We start from the raw sequence: 21,611 nt of genomic DNA, 5'->3' as shown, positions 1-21,611 counted from the left end.
ATGTTTGTACCAGTCCCAACTGTTTACGGTGGAAACGCCAATAAATGGGTACCGTACTGAACCGAACCGCTTGGTAGTAAGGGATCGTGATCATGGGGCCCACGATCACTAGCAGCACCCCTGTGTTCATATCCAACAGACTGAGAGATATCAGGCTACATAACTAGTCTCATTTTCGATTAATCTAATGAATACTTTTGATGAATAATGATAAACGGGTCTTCTGATCGATCATCATTATGGCTGACATATTGGATCGTAACGGACGGATTTCTGTCCAACTCTTTGTGGGCAGCTGCACAGCAGGCCTTTGGTTTCAATGCAACAAGTCGGTGAGTGATGTGAGCACGGTTCCTGGTCTCCACAGACCCGCAGAGAGTTAGGGGGGGTGCTTTAGTTCAGGGGGAGACCGGTCTCTGGACTCGTGGAGATGTGTCCGTCTAACAGGAGCGGCGGGACGCGCAGGAATATGCACCTTGCTAAGATAAAAAACGTGCCTTTTCAGCACTTTTTGAGTTGGATCATTTTTCTGTTTGTTCGAACACGTGGAGCTGTGAGGCCACAATGCCGGAGATCGTCTATGTTTAGGAAGATGCCTCACTCACTGCAAGAAAAACTAAGTTGAAACTGCACCTCCTAGCGGGCGGTCAGGTTCAGATTTGACCCGTGGCACCTTCCTGGCATGTCGTTCTCTTCTCTCTACACATGCATGATTTATAACACTGTCACTTCCTCTCTCTACAACAGAGGCACAAAAAGCCCCTAGATTAAAAATATTTACCTTTATTTTTTTATGTTGAAAAGTTCCACTTAAGCATGCATCCATATTTTTATGTATTCCATTTTTTTGTCATGATCAAGATTAATTGTTGCTATCGTACAAAACAGAAGTTTCTTTAATTAACTTCATGAGTGAGGTCGATGGCAGCCTGTCAGCTGTATCAGTGAGCGGCCATTTTGTTTAGTTTCATGGATGGCTAAAAAAAAATATCAGAGAAGACAATCGATGTTATCAAGACAGACATAATGACATAAAACAGATTTTATATCCTGAGATAATGAGAGAAAATGAACTTTTGTAGAAACAATTCAAATCAGCACTTTGATACAAGGAAACCGACGTTATTGAGAAAACAAGGTTAAGAAGTAAAGATCTTAAAATGCATGTCGCCTTAGGGCATCAGTTTACACGTACCTACAGAGAAATAGAAAAACACTAAGGTTAGAGGTCAGATTTGTAAACAATTTTCTAACCGTGAATTATGTTTAAAGTCAAGTGTGTTCATACTGTCATAAAGCTGATAATTGATTTATGTACAAAAAGGAATTGAGAAGGTTTGGATTACAGACAAAAAAGACTGTAAACGGCTGTTAGTGTTTTAGCATGGAAAAGGAAACTAGATAATGTCCTCTAGCTTAATTCAGGCAGAAATTCCCTGCGAACCCACTTGGTGTTTGGATCTCAAAGTTGGGATAACGTGACAGGGTTTCCAACGGCATCATGATTTATTCATGAATGAGAAGTGAAACAACGACAAACAAATCGGACTTTTTTAAAAATGTGTTCTGAAATATCTTCATGTTACAAGCAAAGTTGTGCTATTTATGTTTTCAGTATTGAGTGATCCATCTTCTCAAATAGAGCAGCTCTGAGATGCAGAGCCTCGACGTCACGCACACCCCCTGCTGTGTTTTACGCTTGAAGCGGAGAGTGTGAGTGGAGGAAGAAGGGCAGCCTGGGGCAACTTTTCAGGAGGAACAACACAAAAATAGCTGCTCGGAAATGCCTCAAATAACGACCGAAGGGGCCCAACAAGATTCCCAACCGACGTCCGATCAGAACGACACCGGTGAGACGGCAGAAACCGGCGAGGAGGGACAGGCCGTGCCGGACCCCAAACGGGAACCGGGCGACAACAACGAGAAGAGAGCAGGAATGGACGCGAACAGTGGTCGTGCTGCTGCTGCGGAGGAGGAGGAGGAGGAGGAGGACGGCGGGGACAACCCGTCTCCTGTCCCCCACACTGACAAAGAAACAGCGGTACCGAGCGGAAACACGGACAAAGATGAGGCTGAACCCGGCTGTGAACTATCTGAGCCGGGGAAAAGTCCCGTGCAGGGGAGTTTGGCGAGTAGCACTGATTCCGCACAAGAGGGCTCCCGGGTGCTGAAACAAGAACAAAGAGAGGGGGAGAGCGTGTCCTCCTCGCCGCCTGCAGAGCGCACAAAGACCGCGGAGAAAGCCGAGCACGGCACGAAGAGGAGGGCCAGCGTGGAGCTCACCTCGTCGGATGGAGAGCCGCTGAGCCGGATGGATTCAGAGGACAGGTCTGTTTGATCCGAGAGCACAGAGGCCTAACTCTGCTGCCTCACACACGGGGGAGAGAGGTCACGATGCCGGGTTCACCAAACTAACCCCCCGAACCGGACACATTGTTTCCAAACACGTTCTACGTTCCACGAAAGTTAGCGGAACGACACGGCGGCGTTCTAGAACGTGTCTGTGTTCAGGGAAGTGTTAGGAACCGTTCTAGAACGCGTCTGTGTTCGGGGGAGTGTTAGGAACCGTTCTAGAACGTGTCCGTGTTCGGGGGAGTGTTAGGAACCGTTCTAGAACGTGTCTGTGTTCAGGGAAGTGTTAGGAACCGTTCTAGAACGTGTCTGTGTTCAGAGAAGTGTTAGGAACCGTTCTTAGAACGTGTCTGTGTTCGGGGAAGTGTTAGGAACCGTTCTAGAACGTGTCTGTGTTCGGGGGAGTGTTAGGAACCGTTCTAGAACGTGTCTGTGTTCGGGGAAGTGTTAGGAACCGTTCTAGAACGTGTCTGTGTTCAGAGGAGTGTTAGGAACCGTTCTAGAACGTGTCCGTGTTCAGAGAAGTGTTAGGAACCGTTCTAGAACGTGTCTGTGTTCGGGGACGTGTTAGGAACCGTTCTAGAACGTGTCTGTTCAGGGAAGTGTTAGGAACCATTCTATAACGTGTCTGTGTTCGGGGGAGTGTTAGGAACCGTTGTAGAACGTGTCTGTGTTCAGAGAAGTGTTAGGAACCGTTCTAGAACGTGTCTGTGTTCGGGGACGTGTTAGGAACCGTTCTAGAACGTGTCTGTTCAGGGAAGTGTTAGGAACCATTCTATAACGTGTCTGTGTTCGGGGGAGTGTTAGGAACCGTTCTAGAACGTGTCTGTGTTCAGAGAAGTGTTAGGAACCGTTCTTAGAACGTGTCCGTGTTCAGGGAAGTGTTAGGAACCGTTCTAGAACGCGTCTGTGTTCGGGGGAGTGTTAGGAACCGTTCTAGAACGTGTCCGTGTTCAGAGAAGTGTTAGGAACCGTTCTAGAACGTGTCTGTGTTCGGGGAAGTGTTAGGAACCGTTCTAGAACGTGTCTGTGTTCAGAGGAGTGTTAGGAACCGTTCTAGAACGTGTCCGTGTTCAGAGAAGTGTTAGGAACCGTTCTAGAACGTGTCTGTGTTCGGGGACGTGTTAGGAACCGTTCTAGAACGTGTCTGTTCAGGGAAGTGTTAGGAACCATTCTATAACGTGTCTGTGTTCGGGGGAGTGTTAGGAACCGTTGTAGAACGTGTCTGTGTTCAGAGAAGTGTTAGGAACCGTTCTAGAACGTGTCTGTGTTCGGGGAAGTGTTAGGAACCATTCTAGAACGTGTCTGTGTTCGGGGAAGTGTTAGGAACGGTTCTAGAACCGTTCTAGATTTTGTGTTCAGATAAGTTTTAGGAACCGTTCTAGAACGTGTCTGTGTTCGGGGAAGTGTTAGGAACCGTTCTAGAACGTGTCTGTGTTCAGGGAAGTGTTAGGAACCGTTCTAGAACGTGTCTGTGTTCAGGGAAGTGTTAGGAACCGTTCTAGAACGTGTCTGTGTTCAGAGAAGTGTTAGGAACCGTTCTAGAACGTGTCTGTGTTCAGGGAAGTGTTAGGAACCGTTCTAGAACCCGTCTGTGTTCAGGGAAGTGTTAGGAACCGTTCTAGAACGTGTCTGTGTTCAGAGAAGTGTTAGGAACCATTCTAGAACGTGTCTGTGTTCAGATAAGTTTTAGGAACCATTCTAGAACGTGTCTGTGTTCAGGGAAGTGTTAGGAACCGTTCTAGAACGTGTCTGTGTTCAGGGAAGTGTTAGGAACCGTTCTAGAACGTGTCTGTGTTCAGGGAAGTGTTAGGAACCGTTCTAGAACGTGTATGTGTTGAGAGAAGTGTTAGGAACCGTTCTAGAACGTGTCTGTGTTGAGAGAAGTGTTAGGAACCGTTCTAGAACGTGTCTGTGTTCGGAGAAGTGTTAGGAACCGTTCTAGAACGTGTCTGTGTTGAGAGAAGTGTTAGGAACCGTTCTAGAACGTGTCTGTGTTCAGAGAAGTGTTAGGAACCGTTCTAGAACGTGTCTGTGTTCAGAGAAGTGTTAGGAACCATTCTAGAACGTGTCTGTGTTCAGAGAAGTGTTAGGAACCATTCTAGAACGTGTCTGTGTTCAGAGAAGTGTTAGGAACCGTTCTAGAACGTGTCTGTGTTCAGGGAAGTGTTAGGAACCGTTCTAGAATGTGTCTGTGTTCGGGGAAGTGTTAAGAACCGTTCTAGAACGTGTCTGTGTTCGGGGAAGTGTTAGGAACCGTTCTAGAACGTGTCTGTGTTCGGGGAAGTGTTAGGAACCGTTCTAGAACGTGTCTGTGTTCAGGGAAGTGTTAGGAACCGTTCTAGAACGTGTCTGTGTTCAGGGAAGTGTTAGGAACCGTTCTAGAACGTGTCTGTGTTCAGAGAAGTGTTAGGAACCGTTCTAGAACGTGTCTGTGTTGAGAGAAGTGTTAGGAACCGTTCTAGAACGTGTCTGTGTTCAGAGAAGTGTTAGGAACCGTTCTAGAACGTGTCTGTGTTCAGAGAAGTGTTAGGAACCGTTCTGGGTTTCTTTTTAAATGTAAATTTCAGCATTAGAGCTCTTGGGAACGTCCTCCTGTGGACATGAACAGAGGGGGGAGGGGGGGGGGTTGGTTCTGGTTCTGGTTCTGGTTCGTGGCAGCAGGAGGGTCCCTGGTGTTAAAGTGTGAGGTCCAGTTAGTTCTGCTCGTCTTCAGTCACAGCTGATAGAACAGACATGGGGAAAGACGTGACCCCCTTTAAAGCAGGTGATTGTGATCTGGTCTCTGGGCCTATCAGCTTCTTCAGGTTATCTGTTCCTGCAGTTTGATTGGTGCAGCAGGCAGGTTAGTGACGTGTAACAGGAAACAGGTGATTAAAGCCTCCTAAAGCTGAAGAGTGATCTGAAGTTATACAGAACTTAAATATCCTTTATTTTCACACATAATTCAGAGTGACGTCTTTAGAGATATTTCAACATGTGAGTCTAAACTCAACATAAACCTTTGATTTATTTTAGATCATAAACGATGGGACTCTGTTTAGTTTATTGTAATCGTGTTGACGACGTGTTGGGAGGAGAGAGTGGGGCAAAGGTCAGAGGTCAGATTCAAACCTAAGGCCATGACAAAGAGGATTAAAGCCTCCGTACACGAGGCGTGCAACTTGACTGCTCGACTGTTTCTGCTCCTGCTTCGATTGTTTCAGAGTTCATTAATTTATTAATTTATTTTCAGTATTTTTACGTCTTTATTTCAGAGACGGTGGATAAAGAGAGAGAGGGGACTGACACTGTGGCCTCTGTACAAGGGGCTCGAGCACTAACCACTAGGCTCCATGCGCCCTGTGTTTGTAAATCCCTGTCAGATCAGTGTTTACTCCTCATGTCGGCATCGCACATCAGTTCACGGACTCGCTGCCTGTGGAGGAGTTTATTTCCTCTGATCCAGGTGGAATCTACGTCCTCTAACAATGCCCAGAGTTGATCAAGTTTTAGAAGCGTCCACTAAGGAGACAGGAAAGGACACTTAAAGGAAGCGGCGGTGAGCATCGAGGGCTCGTTCTGAACTCGAGCGGTTCTGTGGATCCATTAGAAAGTGAACTTTCCCCGTCGAGGCGTCGGTGACAGATTGAAAGTGTGAATCACTGAGCGTGGTGAAACCTCTGCCAGAACTCGTTTCACCACGCTCAGAGCGTCGGCCGTGCCAACACGCTGACTAAAAGCTGAGCCACGCACACCTACACGGCTGCACAATGAGTAACAGCTGTGCACGCTCCGCGGCACGCCGTCCCGTCTTTAACAGCCTGATGAGGGGAATTACTGTGAGTTCACTTTAAGACGGGGACAAAAACACGAGAAGGCTTTGAATCATTTCACATCTTTTAAGGTTTTTAACCAATCTTTAAAAATCAATATATTTGAGTCCAGTTGTTGCCTCTGACCTGAGACGCTCACGTGTAGTGTTACGTTTTCAATGAGAGGTTAAAAGGCTCCGCCCACTTCCTGCACACCTGGCAGCGTCTCAACTCCTGCTAATCCTGCTGTGACAGCAGCTGGAACACTTCACTGAAACTTTTGTCCAACATGCGGAGCGGCAGCTGGACGTGTGTGTGTGTGTGTGTGTGTGTGTGTGTGTGTGTGTGTGTGTGTGTGTGTGTGTGTGTGTGTGTGTGTGTGTGTGTGTGTGTGTGTGTGTGTGTGTGTGTGTGTGTGTGTGTGTGTGTGTGTGTGTGTGTGTGTGTGTGTGTGTGTGTGTGTGTGTGTGTGTGTGTGTGTGTGTGTGTGTGTGTGTGTGTGTGTGTGTGTGTGTGTGTGTGTGTGTGTGTGTCCCCAGTAAAACGTGAATTATCTTCTCGCTTCCGATGACATCGTGGAGATTAAACGACTGGTTTCTCGTCGTCCAGGGGTTAAAGCAGCGTCCGAGGCCCCGTGTCCGCCTGGCGTTTCTCCGAGCGCCGGCGTCCGTTCCCAGCGAGTAGAGACGCTGCAGGAGGAATAACAGCGCAGCCTCTTCTGCTCGTACCGTGACGTGCACGCACATCCTCGAACGTCCTCCATTTGATGCTCACAGCGAGTGGGGGGGGCGGGGCAAAACGATCTGAAGTATACCATGAGCAGTAAAAAGCAATGCAGGAGTGTCGGCTGCACAGAGACTGTTGTCATGGAGACAAGAAGCTTCAGAGCCGCACAGCCGGCGCTCACGAGACGGACACGGGCTCTTAAGGTTAATAGACGCTTGTGATGCAGAAGAGAAGTCGTGTTAAATAATCGTGATCTCAACCACAGTGTTGATGACCTGGGAAACTTTGGACGCCCTTATAAGGGCGGGTGTGTGTTTCTGTCTAACGTGTCCTCTCTACCCTGTTTGTTCTGCAGCATCAGCAGCACCCTGATGGACATGGAGAGCACGGCGTCCAGCGGGCGCTCCACCCCGGCCATGCTGAACGGTCACAGCGGGGGTTCTGTGGCGGGGAGCGGCTCGGCGCCAGCGGGGGGGAAGTGTCTGAGCTACACGTGCTGCTGGGATAACTGCCAGGTGCTCTTCCCCAGCAGCCCCGACCTGGCCGAACACATCCGAGCCACGCACGTGGACGGCCAGAGAGGAGGGGTACGTGTCCCACTGTCAGGGTCCTGAATACCTGTGCTTCCTGTTTAATGGTTTTAAAGCTGAAGGCGAGGTTAGAAGAGGTGGCGTGCAGACAGTCTGTAGAGACGGTAGAGATGGCGTGCAGACAGTCTGTAGAGACGGTAGAGGTGGCGTGCAGACAGTCTGTAGAGACGGTAGAGATGGCGTGCAGACAGTCTGTAGAGGTGGCGTGCAGACAGTCTGTAGAGACGGTAGAGGTGGCGTGCAGACAGTCTGTAGAGACGGTAGAGGTGGCGTGCAGACAGTCTGTAGAGATGGTAGAGGTGGCGTGCAGGCAGTCTGTAGAGACGGTAGAGGTGGCGTGCAGACAGTCTGTAGAGGTGGCGTGCAGACAGTCTGTAGAGACGGTAGAGGTGGCGTGCAGACAGTCTGTAGAGGTGGCGTGCAGACAGTCTGTAGAGACGGTAGAGGTGGCGTGCAGACAGTCTGTAGAGACGGTAGAGGTGGCGTGCAGACAGTCTGTAGAGACGGTAGAGGTGGCGTGCAGACAGTCTGTAGAGATGGTAGAGGTGGCGTGCAGCTCACTCTGACTTCCTGCAGGAGGCTGGAGGAGAAACGCTCCTCCTGCAGGAAGTCAGGAGTGTTTTGCAGGAAGTGTTTGTGTGTTTAGCGCCTCTCTTCTTCACGGCCTCGATGTGAGCAGCAGTGAGACGGTCTGTTGACGCCATGATTGTTGTGACTGAGAGGCGAGCGAGCAGACCGGCTGACATGATCACTTTATCAGAGCTCTGTTTTCCTACTGCACTGAAACGCCACACAGACGGATATCAGCCCTGCTCTGTTTGATTGATGCATCCTGATCCTCGAAGAGTTAAAACTAAACAGGACTTAAGTCCATGTTTCATTTACAGCACGTCGGCGTTCAAACGGCGCCTTAAAGACGTGATCGGGTTTTTACGGTGCGTGTTGCAGAAATCCATCCAGAATGACGTTCCTCGCTTCTTCTCTGTTTTTGGATCGAAAAGCTGAAAATATATATATTTTTTTTTTCTAATTTCAGTCGTTGTGGATTTGATTGGACGGATCTTTTTTACAGTAATCTTCTTCTTGTGATGTCACATTAATGAGTGTGTGTGTTTTGTTTTTCCACACAGGTGTTTGTGTGTATGTGGAAGGGCTGCAAGGTGTACAACACACCGTCCACCAGTCAGAGCTGGCTGCAGAGACACATGCTGACACACAGCGGGGACAAGCCGTTCAAGGTACACACACACACACACACACACACACACACACACACACACACACACACACACACACACACACACACACACACACACACACACACACACACACACACACACACACACACACACACACACACACACACACACACACACACACACACACACACACACACACACACACACACAGAGGACAGGTTCATATATCATTTACAACATTTGTATTTATATGTTTATGATTAATAAGATGTGAAATGCTCTGTTTGATCCTGCTGCAGTAAAGCGCAGCTCATTGTTGTAAAATTGCCATGTGGATGAGCAAGGGTTAAAACGAGCCGGACGAGGAGCCTCGATGATTCTGACCGTCGTTGTTGTTGTTTTAGTTTTTTATGATCTTTAGTTTTATTTCAAACCCGCCACAGTAATCAGATTACTTTGAAATCAGAGTCAGAAACTTTTCGTGCTGCGAGAAGCGGTGAACGGATATTAAAATTGCCACTACACGCACGTTCTGTATGAATCCTTTTTGTGTGTCCCCTCAGTGTGTGGTCGGCGGCTGCAACGCCACGTTTGCCTCTCAGGGGGGGCTCGCACGCCACGTCCCCACCCACTTCAGCTCCCAGGGTTCGTCCAAAATGTCCAATCAGGGCAAAGTGAAGGAGGAGTCTCCGTCCAAGGCGGGGCTTAACAAGAGGAGGAAACTGAAGAACAAACACAAGCGCTCCCTCCGTACGTTACACGCACACACACAGACACACAAACTGCACGCTCGTACTTGTCGTGATACGTTGTATAATATTTTAACTTTTCAGTGTCTTTTCCAGCTCGACCTCACGACTTCTTCGACGCTCAGACGATGGACGCCATCCGCCATCGAGCAATCTGCCTCAACCTGGCAACACACATCGAGAGCCTAGGCAACGGACACAGTGTGGTCTTCCACAGCACGGTGGGGACGGACACGCACACACACACACACACACACACACACACACACACACACACACACTCAATGTGAGCAGCCACTTTATCCGTGTGTTTGTGTTTTCAGGTAATAGCGAGGAGGAAAGAGGATTCTGGGAAAGTGAAGGTCTTGTTACACTGGACACCTGAGGACATGTAAGCTCCTCCTCCTCTCCTGTCTCCCTCTGGTGGCAGTGAAACAGAATTACACACAAATATTTCCCAGCTCTGTTTTTGGATGTGTTTTGTGGTCTGGTAGCAGGAGAACTCCTGAACTCCGTTTGTTTCAGACTGCCAGATGTTTGGGTGAACGAGAGCGACAGACTGCAGCAGAAGACTAAAGTGGTTCATCTGTCCCAACTGCCCACAGACACGGCTGTGCTCCTGGACCCCAACATCTACAGGTGTGTGTGTGTGTGTGTGTGTGTGTGTGTGTGTGTGTGTGTGTGTGTGTGTGTGTGTGTGTGTGTGTGTGTGTGTGTGTGTGTGTGTGTGTGTGTGTGTGTGTGTGTGTGTGTGTGTGTGTGTGTGTGTGTGTGTGTGTGTGTGTGTGTGTGTGTGTGTGTGTGAGAGACAGATAAAATGGTTTGATGCAGTGATTCTTTTTCTCCCTTTCTAAGTTGGAAAGAGACCTTTCTGCTAATCAGCGGCTAAAAATCGTCCAACATGATTGAAGAACAACGATCGCTCGCTTTCACACTCGTACAAAACTCCTGAAGTCATCAGGGACAGCTGCGTGTGTGAGCGCAAACGGCCTCCTGTTGCTTCGCGTCGTTCTTACACATCCTGTCACACAGGGTTTACTGCACTTGTACTAGCAAACCTCCTCATTGATTCTCAATGTTTCAATCAACACCTTCACAATTCAGAAAAAAGCGGCACGTACCTCGCTCCGCTTGTCAAGGGTCCGACGTCTTATTACTGGACACGAGTATTTCCGTCAACGTCCCAAACTCAAAACCCCCCCACCTGCATGTGCAGATGTTACACGTGTCATTCATGTTCCGGGTCGGAGCTGCGTGCCCGGGATGTAACGGAAACGACACCAGTAGTTCCGCTTGCTACTTACAGGTGCGTCTCCTTCTGTGAGGTGTCTCAGGAGGAGACATCTCCAGAAGTAAGGGCTGCCGTCTTGTGGACAAGCTGGTGTACTTCAATAAACTCATTTTTGCAGTTCAGATTTCCTCTATGAAAAAGTCATTTTTCAGGACAATGTTGCAGTAAAATGACCTGAAGTGGTTTATTTACTTCTCTATTTCCACATGTTGGTAAAAGAAAATATCTGAGTTTGTTTTCTTTTCCTCCCTCAGGATGTTTTTCTAACTCCCTCCCTCTCCACTAATCCATCATCACTGAGGAGGGAACACGTCCATCTTGACCTTCCTTCCCTCCTCCCTCTCCCAGAGGATGCTGGGAGTTTAGTGGCGTACGTGTGGGGGCCGTGTGAGGCCTCCGGTGTCGTCTCCTTTAGGTGCTGAAGTATACTGAAGACGCGTTGCTCGTTTTAGGAAACAACTAGACTGAAAACTAACTGACAGAGCTGTAGACACGTGTAGAGAGAAGCTGTCTTTGTAAATAACGGAGATTTGTAATATATTTTTATACTTTGATATTTTGTAATGTACTGTAGATAGACGTCTTTTTTTCAGCCAAACATTTTTAAATAGATCTTTAAAAACACTGATGATATTGATCATGTGCATATAGCTGGCATTGCTGTGGTTTGACGTCATTAAAGTTTCTAAAATCATCTCAGTGTGAAGTCTTTACCTGCCTGCTGCTGACGTCAAAGGACAGGTTCGCTGTGTGTAGGCCTCATCTTTGGCCACCAGGGGGAGCCATGCCACCAGGAAGTCTGTTCTCTATTATTTTTCCTCCCACATCTGGTGAATGTTTACGTTCAGTATAATTTTGTTTTGGCAGAAGTTATTTTTGTAAATTAAATTAACACTATTAATCACTCAAATCATTCATTAGGATTCTCTAATGGTTAACACATCAGTATGTAGAAGCTCTTTCATCAGAACATTAAATTTAAGAAATAGGAAGGCACATCATTATTTCTTGATGAGTTTAGAAAAATACGTGTTGTAGTGGATGAATATTCTGCACAGGGAATCCCAGTGAGGCAGATCACATCTGAGTCTACAAGGTTTATAGTGAAACATAATGAGTCTGAGCATCCTTTAAAGCTGTGCGGAGACTGTGACCAGGACCTGGAACAGATGGACCCGCCAAGTCAAAGTACCAATTTAAATCCTACAGAACACATCTGAGATTTTGTAGCTCCACAGAAGTTGAATCTAAAGTTGAAGTCTGTGGGAACAGCTGGAAACTATTCTGATCTAAACAGAAGACTGTGGATAAGTTCATTAAAACAAATCAAGGCGAGCTGTAATCAAGGCCAAACTGAATATTCAGTTTGTTGACTATTATGTGTGAAAAAAAAATGTTTTAGGAGTTTCAATTTGGGTTTTTTTGCCAAATGAAGAACAATAACATTTTTTAGTTTTCAAAAGATTTTGAAAGATTTCTAAAATATTTTTTCTCCTTCTGACAGTCTGACACTTTTGTTAAGGACAGTATCAAAGGGTAAAATACAAAACCCCATTACTTACGTTTAATTTATAAAAAGATATACAAACTTTTCGTAAATAACAGAATAAATACAGAGCTTTAAGAAATACGTCAATACAGTAGCATATATCATATTTCCATTATTTAAATCAACAGATAATCCTTCATAAAAACAATTTTGACAAAGTGACAGCACAACTTAAAACACCAACAAGCACACAGACAAGCAAATCAGGAAGAAAAAAAACATTAAACCATGTGAAACTATTTAGATATACAGAGCGAGATCTAAAACAGAGTTAATTGTACAGTTAAATACATGAGGTCTAATTTTCAAGTTCTTACGTTTAGTCTGTGAATGTTTTATATTTCTATTTGATTTGTTGTTTTTAAACAGATTCACTACACAAAAACTAGACAAATCGATTACAGCGGGTTCTCCGCATTGTAAAAAACCCCTCAAAAAACTACAAGATTCTGGCTCGTTTGATGACGTCAAATTCAAATGCCGGAAGTTGGTTCCGGACCCGGAAGCCGTGTCTACAGAGGAGAATGGCTGGTCTGTTGAAGAAGGTACGTGTAGAGGTCATTTTTTGTTTTAGTTAGAAAATTAAGCATCAGATAAATGTTACATTAGCAGCTTGGTTTACACTATTTAAACGACTTCCTGGTCAAGTATCTTACGCGTTCATTAAAACTACAAACTTAGAGTTTTTAGTTCAAACGAGGCGCTGCGGTGTGTTAGCCTGTTAGCTGTTGTGCTAGGCGAGACTGCCCTCACTGACCTGTAGGTGTTTAATCACCTCTTTTAAAGGCAGCTGAGAAAACTGCTGCTCATTAAAATATCCAGGTATTACATTTAAGCTGGAAATGACGTAGCTGCAGTGATTCCAGGTGTTGTTGATCAGGTGATGTTACTCAAACAGAACAATAGTCAACATGAGGAAAACTCACCAGGTAAATTTGTTTTACCTTTTATTCTTAACCACATAAACATGATATTTGCAGGATTCTTCAAGTTAATAAAAGGAATTACACATAAATTAGAAGACCCTGAAAAATAATCTAAACAAATCTAATTACACTTTTAAAGTCTGTTAAATGGTCTCTGCTGATCAGAGCGATTATATCAGAGATTTTAGATGCAGTTCAATAAATAATAAAAATCAGATATCAATATTGGATCAGGACACACATTCAAAGAACCAGAGGGAGAGAGACATGACATGCAGGAAAGAACAATCAAACGATTGATCTCGTTCACTATTTAAAGTTGCTTCTGGCCCACATGCGGCCCCCCTCAACCCTCAACGTGGCCCCCAGGTCAGTTTTTACAAACATAAAGAAAACATGACAGTGTTGTGTTGACAAGTGTGAATGTTTTATTCATGGTCCTGGGTTAGATGAGGGCACACACGCTCTACATCCACAGGAGAAGATGTCTGAAGTTTACATGTTGAAATGCCATAACACACCTTTCCTCCTCTTCTCCTCCAGACAACGGGCCTGGTCGGCCTGGCCGTGTCCCAGAATCCCCACGAGGTGAGCGCGCACACACACACACACACACACACACACACACACACACACACAGACTGATTATAGATGCATCCTGATGTCGTTCATGTCTTTGTTTAAAATAAAGAGCATGATGTTGCAGCTGTCCCTTTGTGACTCTCAGAATAAACGTCTTCTCTGTTTTCGTCTCAGCGCCTGAGGATTCTGTACTCAAAGATTCTGGCGTCCGTGCAGACCATGCCACAGGACGCAGCCTACAGGAAGTACACGGAGCAGCTGGTCAGCGAGCGGTTCGACCACGTTAAAACAGTAAGTGACCTCTAATAATCTCAGAGTGGGTTTGAATGTGTTTCATGTCAAGGAGGTTTCTGCTTTCATGCATACATGTATTCATTTTATATACATACATTCATTTAACATACATATATTCATTTTATACATATGCATAGTTACATTCATGTTACAACCTTACAGTTACAAGAATCAGCTGATCAGGTATTTTACTCATTGATGAATGTCGATGTCATAATGTGTGTATGAATATTAGAGTGTGTGTTTTATAGTTAGTATGAATGATCAATATTCTGTCATGACTGACGTGTTTCTGTGTCCTCAGGAGCCCGATGTGGAGAAACTGGAGAAGAAGATCAACTCTGGGCAGATTGAAGAAGTTATTTTCCAGGTAGGTCACCGACGCAATGGTCAGGTGCTCGGAGGACCAGGTGCTCGGGGGGTCATGTGCTCAGGGGGTCAGGTGCTAGGGGGGTCAGGTGCTCAGAGGACCAGGTGCTCAGGGGGTCATGTGCTCAGGGGGTCAGGTACACCGTGGGTCAGGTGCTCAGGGGGTCAGGTGCTCAGGGGGTCAGGTACACCGTGGATCAGGTACTCAGGGGTCATGTGCTCAGGGGGTCAGGTACTCAGGTACACAGGGATCAGGTACTCAGGGGGTCAGGTGCACCTTGGGTCATGTGCTCAGGGGGTCAGATACACCGTGGGTCAGGTGCTCAGGGGGTCAGGTACACCATGGATCAGGTACTCAGGGGTCATGTGCTCAGGGGATCAGGTACTCAGGGGGTCAGGTACACCGTGGGTCAGGTACACCGTGGGTCGGGTGCTCAGGGGGTCAGGTACACCGTGGGTCAGGGGGTCAGGTACACCATGGATCAGGTACTCAGGGGTCATGTGCTCAGGGGGTCAGGTGCTCAGGGGGTCAGGTACACCATGGAACAGGGGGTCAGGTACTCGGGGGGTCAGGTACTCAGGGGGTCAGAATCGGTTTTATTGCCAAGTACATTTACATATATGAGGAATTTGTCTTGATGTGGTGTGAAAGGAAAAACAAAGCTAAAATAATCAAATGAAATATGAGAAGCAATGACCAGTATATAAAGATAATAAAAACCAGAACATGTAAGAAGAGTGCATGAGAGAAAATAAATGTAAAGTCCAGTGAGCGTTAATGTAACATAAAGAAACCGTTTCAGCCTTCACATTACTGTGATGCTGATGAGTCTGTGTAATGTGGACGGGGGGGGGGGGGCAGGGGGGCAGGGACATTGTTCATGAGGCTGACAGCTGAGGGGAAGAAACTGTTGGTGATGTCAGAGTTGATCTTTAATTTTCATCCACACAGCACAAACAAACTGAGAAGTTAGTGAGTAAGATGTGTTTACATTTTACATTTGAGACACTCAGGACTCACACAGAAGTGTCACGGAGGAAATGCTGCTCACATCCGACTCAGCAACAGTTTTTCTCTCTTTCAGCGAGAATCATAGCATGAGCACTTGTTTCTCCTCTTACTAGTATAGATGTACGTATATGAGTCTGACGTGATTCTGTGTGTTTCCTGTGTGCAGGCGGAGTGTGAGCTGGCTCTGTCCAGGAAGATGTCGGAGTGGAAGCCCTGGGAGCCGCTGATCGAGGAGCCTCCTCCTAACCAGTGGAAATGGCCCATCTGAATACACCCTGTGTATACATACTGTGTGTGTGTCTGTGTTTTTCCAAACCCCCAGCTTCCAATGAAGATATGTACAAAATAAAAACCTGCAATTATATCCCCATTTATTCTCCAGAGTCTTCAATTAACATCTTACAGATTAATTTGGACAGCTGGAGCCTGATGGGACCAAAATCTTTCCCCTGCCGAGTCGTCACAGACGGCGCACAGGGAGACCAGAGGAAACGGGCGGAGCGGCTCCATCACTGAGTGCAGGCGCACACACCAACACACACGCTGACACGTACACTGACACACACACGCACACCAAACTTTCCCCTCTGCCAATGCTCCTTATCACGCAATTAAACACATCATCTTCCTCCTTCCCTTCCCGTTCCACAGCGCGACCAAGGGTGCACACTCGTGAGCTCTATTTGTTTTTTCATACATTTATATCAACTTTCATCACACTCACCGTTCAGGGCGTTGGATACGCACTCCGCAGCGTCCCGTTCTGATGCAAACAGAGGCGGTACATTTCCGCCAGGTAAATAGGCGGATGTGGCGCCGAATTACAATCACGTGATATTATTGATTGCTGAAATGTTTGTTTTAAATATATCGACAGAAATGTTTCTGTCTGGTGACTAAAAGGTTCAGTTAAAAAAGGGTAAGTTAGTGGTGAGGCATCCACAGGGAGGTGCATGTGAAAACTCCATTCATTTATAAGAAAATGCCTGTTTAGAAATATTATGCCAATCATAATGCCCGGTGGGCGGGGCTTTTTGTTTAAAAGGAAGGCTGTTTGAGACCTTCGGGAGTGTGAAGTCAAGTTACAGAGGAGGTAACAGCTTGAGGAGGAAAAGTTTGTTTGCTCACTTCTCATGTTGGAGTTTTGTTTTGTAAATACTTTTTTCTATTTTTGTTTTGTTTTGGATTTTTCACATTTTTGTAAATATTTTTGCACTTGTGGAGGCCGGTGAAAAATAAATCCACCAATCACAGTCTTCGACTGCGCCTGTGTGTTTTTAAATTTTTTCTTTGGGGTGTTTAATAAGAGAACCCCGACACAAGGCCAAAGAAATCAACCTGCAGTGATCAGATACACAGAGAGCAGGTTCAAGATGGGCAGAGGAATTTCTCACAAGTAGGTGAACAGGTATGTCAATGTTTGTGAATGCGTACATGTATACATTCATTTTATATACAGGCATGCAAACATTCATAAATACATTCATTTTATATACATTTATACATTCATTTTATTTATATGCATACATATATTCATTTACTATACATGCATAGTTACATTTGTGTTATATAAATGGATGCATAAACTCATGTTATATACTTTCATTTTATAAATATATACATGCATTCTTAATATACATATATAATATATGTATGCATGCATAGATATATTTTTACATGCATGGATACATGTGTACATTCATTCACTATATATGCATGCATACATTCATTTATATACATACATTCATTTAACATGTATTCATTTAATACATATGCATAGTTAAATGTTATATATATGGCTACATATATACATTCATTTTATACAAATGCATACACATTGTATGTAAATGCATACATCGATATATATACAATCATGTTATATACATAACGTCATGTAATCTACACATGCATACATACACGCATACATTGAATTATATGCATGCATACATTAAATTGCATGCATGCATACATTGATAGATTTTATATAAATGCATGAATACACACTGCTATATGCATACATACATTATTTTTATGTACACTGCTCAAATAAAATAAAGGGAACACTAAAATAACACATCTTAGATCTGAACGAGTGAAGTATTCTTATTAAACACTTTGTTCTTTACATTGTTGAATGTGCTGACAATAGAATTGGATAAAAATGATCAAAAGAAATCAAATGGAGGTCTAGATTTGGAGTAATTAAAGTGGAAAAACACACTACAGTTCCAACTGTGATGCAATGTCCTTAAAACAAGTCAAAATGAGGCTCAGTGTGTGTGGCCAGTCCATAGCATCAATGCCTTCATCTTGCAGGAACTGCTGATTCACTGCATATATACAAAAATATATTTTATATACAAGTATACATATGCATACATAAATACCAATATAGATATATACATAAGCATTTTCTATACAGGTAGACAAATACACATACATACATACATACATACATACATACATACATAGGTAGACAGGTAGACACATACATACATACATATGCACACTCATGTATACATACATACATACACAGGTATAAACGAACATACATACATTTTATATATGCATATACATGATACATGCATAAATACATTTATTTTACATACACACATTCATACATACATGTGTATGTATATCTTAATGTGTATTCATACATAAATACAAACATTCATACACACATGTATACATACACACATTCATACATACATACAGTCATACATACACATACACACTCATACATACACACTCATACATACACACTCATACATACATACATACATACATACATACATATGTGTGTGTATGCATGTATGTGTATTCATACATACACACATTCAAACATACATGTGTATGTATAACTGCATACATACATTTATTAAATAAACATGCATAAATACATCCATGACAACATACATGTATACAAAATTAATATCATACAATTATTTTATATACACGTAAGGGTTACATACATACTTACACACACATTCATATATACATTCACACATACATACACAAACACATTCATACATACATTCAAACATACATACACTAATTCATACATACATACACATTACATACATACTTAAACACACACACTGATACATACTTACACACATTCATACATACACACACATACATTAATTTATACATACACATACATTCATACCTACATGCATACATACATTCATGCATACATACGTATAGACACATATTACATATATACGAACACATTCAATCATACATACATACAGAGACACATACACACACATACATACACTCAATTGTACATACATACACTTACACATGCAAACATGCACAAGTTCATTCATACACACATTCATATATACATAAACACATTCATACATGCATACACATTGATACATACATACATTCACAAATTCATACATACATACACATGTATTTATGAATGTATATATATATATATGCATGTGTAATGAAAAAAACAACATTCATAGGTATGTCGAAAAAACAGAAAAAAAACATGCATACCCAAGTGCACAAAATGAAAAAACAACATACATACCAATGTCAAAAAATTGAAAAAAACGACATACATAACTATGTCGAAAAAACTGAAAAAAACGACATACATACCTATGTCGAAAAAACTGAAAAAAACGACATACATACCTATGTCGAAAGAATGAAAAAAACGACATATATACCCATGTCGAAAAATGAAAAAAACGACATACATACCTATGTCGAAAGAATGAAAAAAACGACATACATACCCATGTCGAAAAATGAAAAAAACGACATACATACCCATGTCGAAAAATGAGAAAAAACGAAATACATACCTATGTCGAAAATTTTTTAAAAAACAACATACATACCCATGTTGAAAAATGAAAAAAAAACGACATACATACCTGTCGAAAAATGAAAAAAAAACAACATACATACCTATGTCGAAAAATGAAAAAAACGACATACATACCTATGTCGAAAAATGAAAAAAAAACGACATACATACCCATGTCGAAAAATGAGAAAAAAACGACATATATACCCATGTCGAAAAATGAAAAAAACGACATACATACCCATGTCGAAAAATGAGAAAAAACGAAATACATACCTATGTCGAAAAATTTTTAAAAAACAACATACATACCCATGTTGAAAAATGAAAAAAAAACGACATACATACCTGTCGAAAAATGAAAAAAATGACATACATACCTATGTCTAAAAATGAAAAAAATGACATACATACCTATGTCTAAAAATGAAAAAAATGACATACATACCTATGTCTAAAAATGAAAAAAACGACATACATACCCATGTTGAAAAATGAGAAAAAAACGACATATATACCCATGTCGAAAAATGAAAAAACGACATACATACCCATGTCGAAAAATGAGAAAAAACGACATACATACCTATGTCGAAATTTTTTTAAAAAACAGCATACATACCCATGTTGAAAAATGAGAAAAAACAACATACATACCTATGTCGACAAATGAAAAATACGACATACATACCTATGTCGAAAAATGAGAAAAAACAACATACATACCTATGTCGAAAAATGAGTCAAAACGGCATACATACCTATGTCGAAAATATGAAAAAAACGACATACATACCTATGTCGAAAATATGAAAAAAAACGACATACATACCTATGTCGAAAAATGAGAAAAAACGACATACATACCTATGTCGAAAAATGAAAAAAAAACGACATACATACCCATGTCGAAAAATGAAAAAAACGACATACATACCCATGTCGAAAAATGAGAAAAAACGACATACATACCTATGTCGAAAAATGAGAAAAAACGACATACATACCTATGTCGAAAAATGAGAAAAAACGACATACATACCTATGTCGAAAAATTTTTAAAAAACATACATACCCATGTTGAAAAATGAGAAAAAACGACATACATACATATGTCGACAAATGAAAAATACGACATACATACCTATGTCGAAAAATGAGAAAAAACAACATACATACCTATGTCGAAAAATGAGAAAAAACAACATACATACCTATGTCGAAAAATGAGAAAAAACGACATACATACCCATGTCGAAAAATGAGAAAAAAACAACATACATACCTATGTCGACAAATGAAAAAACAACATACATACCAATGTCGACAAATGAGAAAAAACGACATACATACCTGTCGAAAAATGAGAAAAAAAAGACATACAGTACATACCTATGTCGAAAAATGAAAGAAATGACATACATACCCATGTCGAAAAATGAAAAAAATGACATACATACCTGTGTCGAAAAAGGAAAAAAATGACATACATACCTGTGTCGAAAAATGAGTAAAAACGGCATACATACCCATGTCGAAAAAATGAAAAAAATGACATACATACCCATGTCGAAAAATGAAAAAAATGACATACATACCCATGTCTAAAAATGAGAAAAAAACGACATACATACCCATGTTGAAAAATGAGAAAAAAACGACATATATACCCATGTCGAAAAATGAAAAAACGACATACATACCCATGTCGAAAAATGAGAAAAAACGACATACATACCCATGTCGAAAAATGAGAAAAAACGACATACATACCCATGTCGAAAAATGAAAAAACGACATACATACCCATGTCGAAAAATGAGAAAAAACAACATACATACCTATGTCGAAAAATGAGAAAAAACGACATACATACCCATGTCGAAAAATGAGAAAAAAACAACATACATACCTATGTCGACAAATGAAAAAAACAACATACATACCTATGTCGACAAATGAGAAAAAAACGACATACATACCCATGTCGAAAAATGAAAAAAAAACGACATACATACCCATGTCGAAAAATGAAAAAAACGACATACATACCCATGTCGAAAAATGAGAAAAAACGACATACATACCTATGTCGACAAATGAAAAATACGACATACATACCTATGTCGAAAAATGAGAAAAAACAACATACATACCTATGTCGAAAAATGAGAAAAAACGACATACATACCCATGTCGAAAAATGAGAAAAAAACAACATACATACCTATGTCGACAAATGAAAAAAACAACATACATACCTATGTCGACAAATGAGAAAAAACGACATACATACCTATGTCGAAAAATGAAAGAAATGACATACATACCCATGTCGAAAAATGA

General features: G+C 42.6%; 2 protein-coding genes across 4 annotated transcripts; both read left to right on the top strand.

Moving 5' to 3' along the window:
- The first annotated feature begins 1,630 nt into the window (after positions 1-1,630).
- Positions 1,631-11,395, top strand: LOC306818199 (zinc finger protein aebp2-like). 2 transcript variants are annotated; one of them, XM_079335598.1, is made up of 8 exons: positions 1,631-2,328; positions 7,228-7,459; positions 8,593-8,700; positions 9,225-9,411; positions 9,495-9,631; positions 9,734-9,801; positions 9,936-10,049; positions 10,956-11,395. In XM_079335598.1, exons 1-8 carry the CDS (start codon positions 1,784-1,786, stop codon positions 10,966-10,968), a joined length of 1,404 nt encoding a protein of 467 aa, XP_079191724.1. In that variant the 5' UTR covers positions 1,631-1,783; the 3' UTR covers positions 10,969-11,395. The 2 variants fall into 2 exon arrangements, with proteins under 2 accessions (XP_079191724.1, XP_079191725.1); XM_079335599.1 differs by having other exon boundaries at positions 1,633-2,328; positions 9,507-9,631.
- A 1,306-nt stretch (positions 11,396-12,701) lies between these two features.
- ndufa5 (NADH:ubiquinone oxidoreductase subunit A5) lies at positions 12,702-15,793 on the top strand. 2 transcript variants are annotated; one of them, XM_079335215.1, is made up of 6 exons: positions 12,702-12,795; positions 13,720-13,764; positions 13,933-14,049; positions 14,357-14,446; positions 14,892-14,922; positions 14,995-15,116. In XM_079335215.1, exons 1-6 carry the CDS (start codon positions 12,712-12,714, stop codon positions 15,099-15,101), a joined length of 474 nt encoding a protein of 157 aa, XP_079191341.1. In that variant the 5' UTR covers positions 12,702-12,711; the 3' UTR covers positions 15,102-15,116. The 2 variants fall into 2 exon arrangements, with proteins under 2 accessions (XP_079191341.1, XP_079191342.1); XM_079335216.1 differs by lacking the exons at positions 14,892-14,922; positions 14,995-15,116 and adding an exon at positions 15,600-15,793 and having other exon boundaries at positions 14,357-14,422.
- The last annotated feature ends 5,818 nt before the right edge of the window (positions 15,794-21,611 follow it).

Source organism: Symphodus melops, assembly GCF_947650265.1.
Source record: "Symphodus melops genome assembly, chromosome: 22".
NCBI lineage: Eukaryota > Metazoa > Chordata > Actinopteri > Labriformes > Labridae > Symphodus > Symphodus melops.
This window is presented reverse-complemented; position numbering and strand designations above follow the sequence as displayed.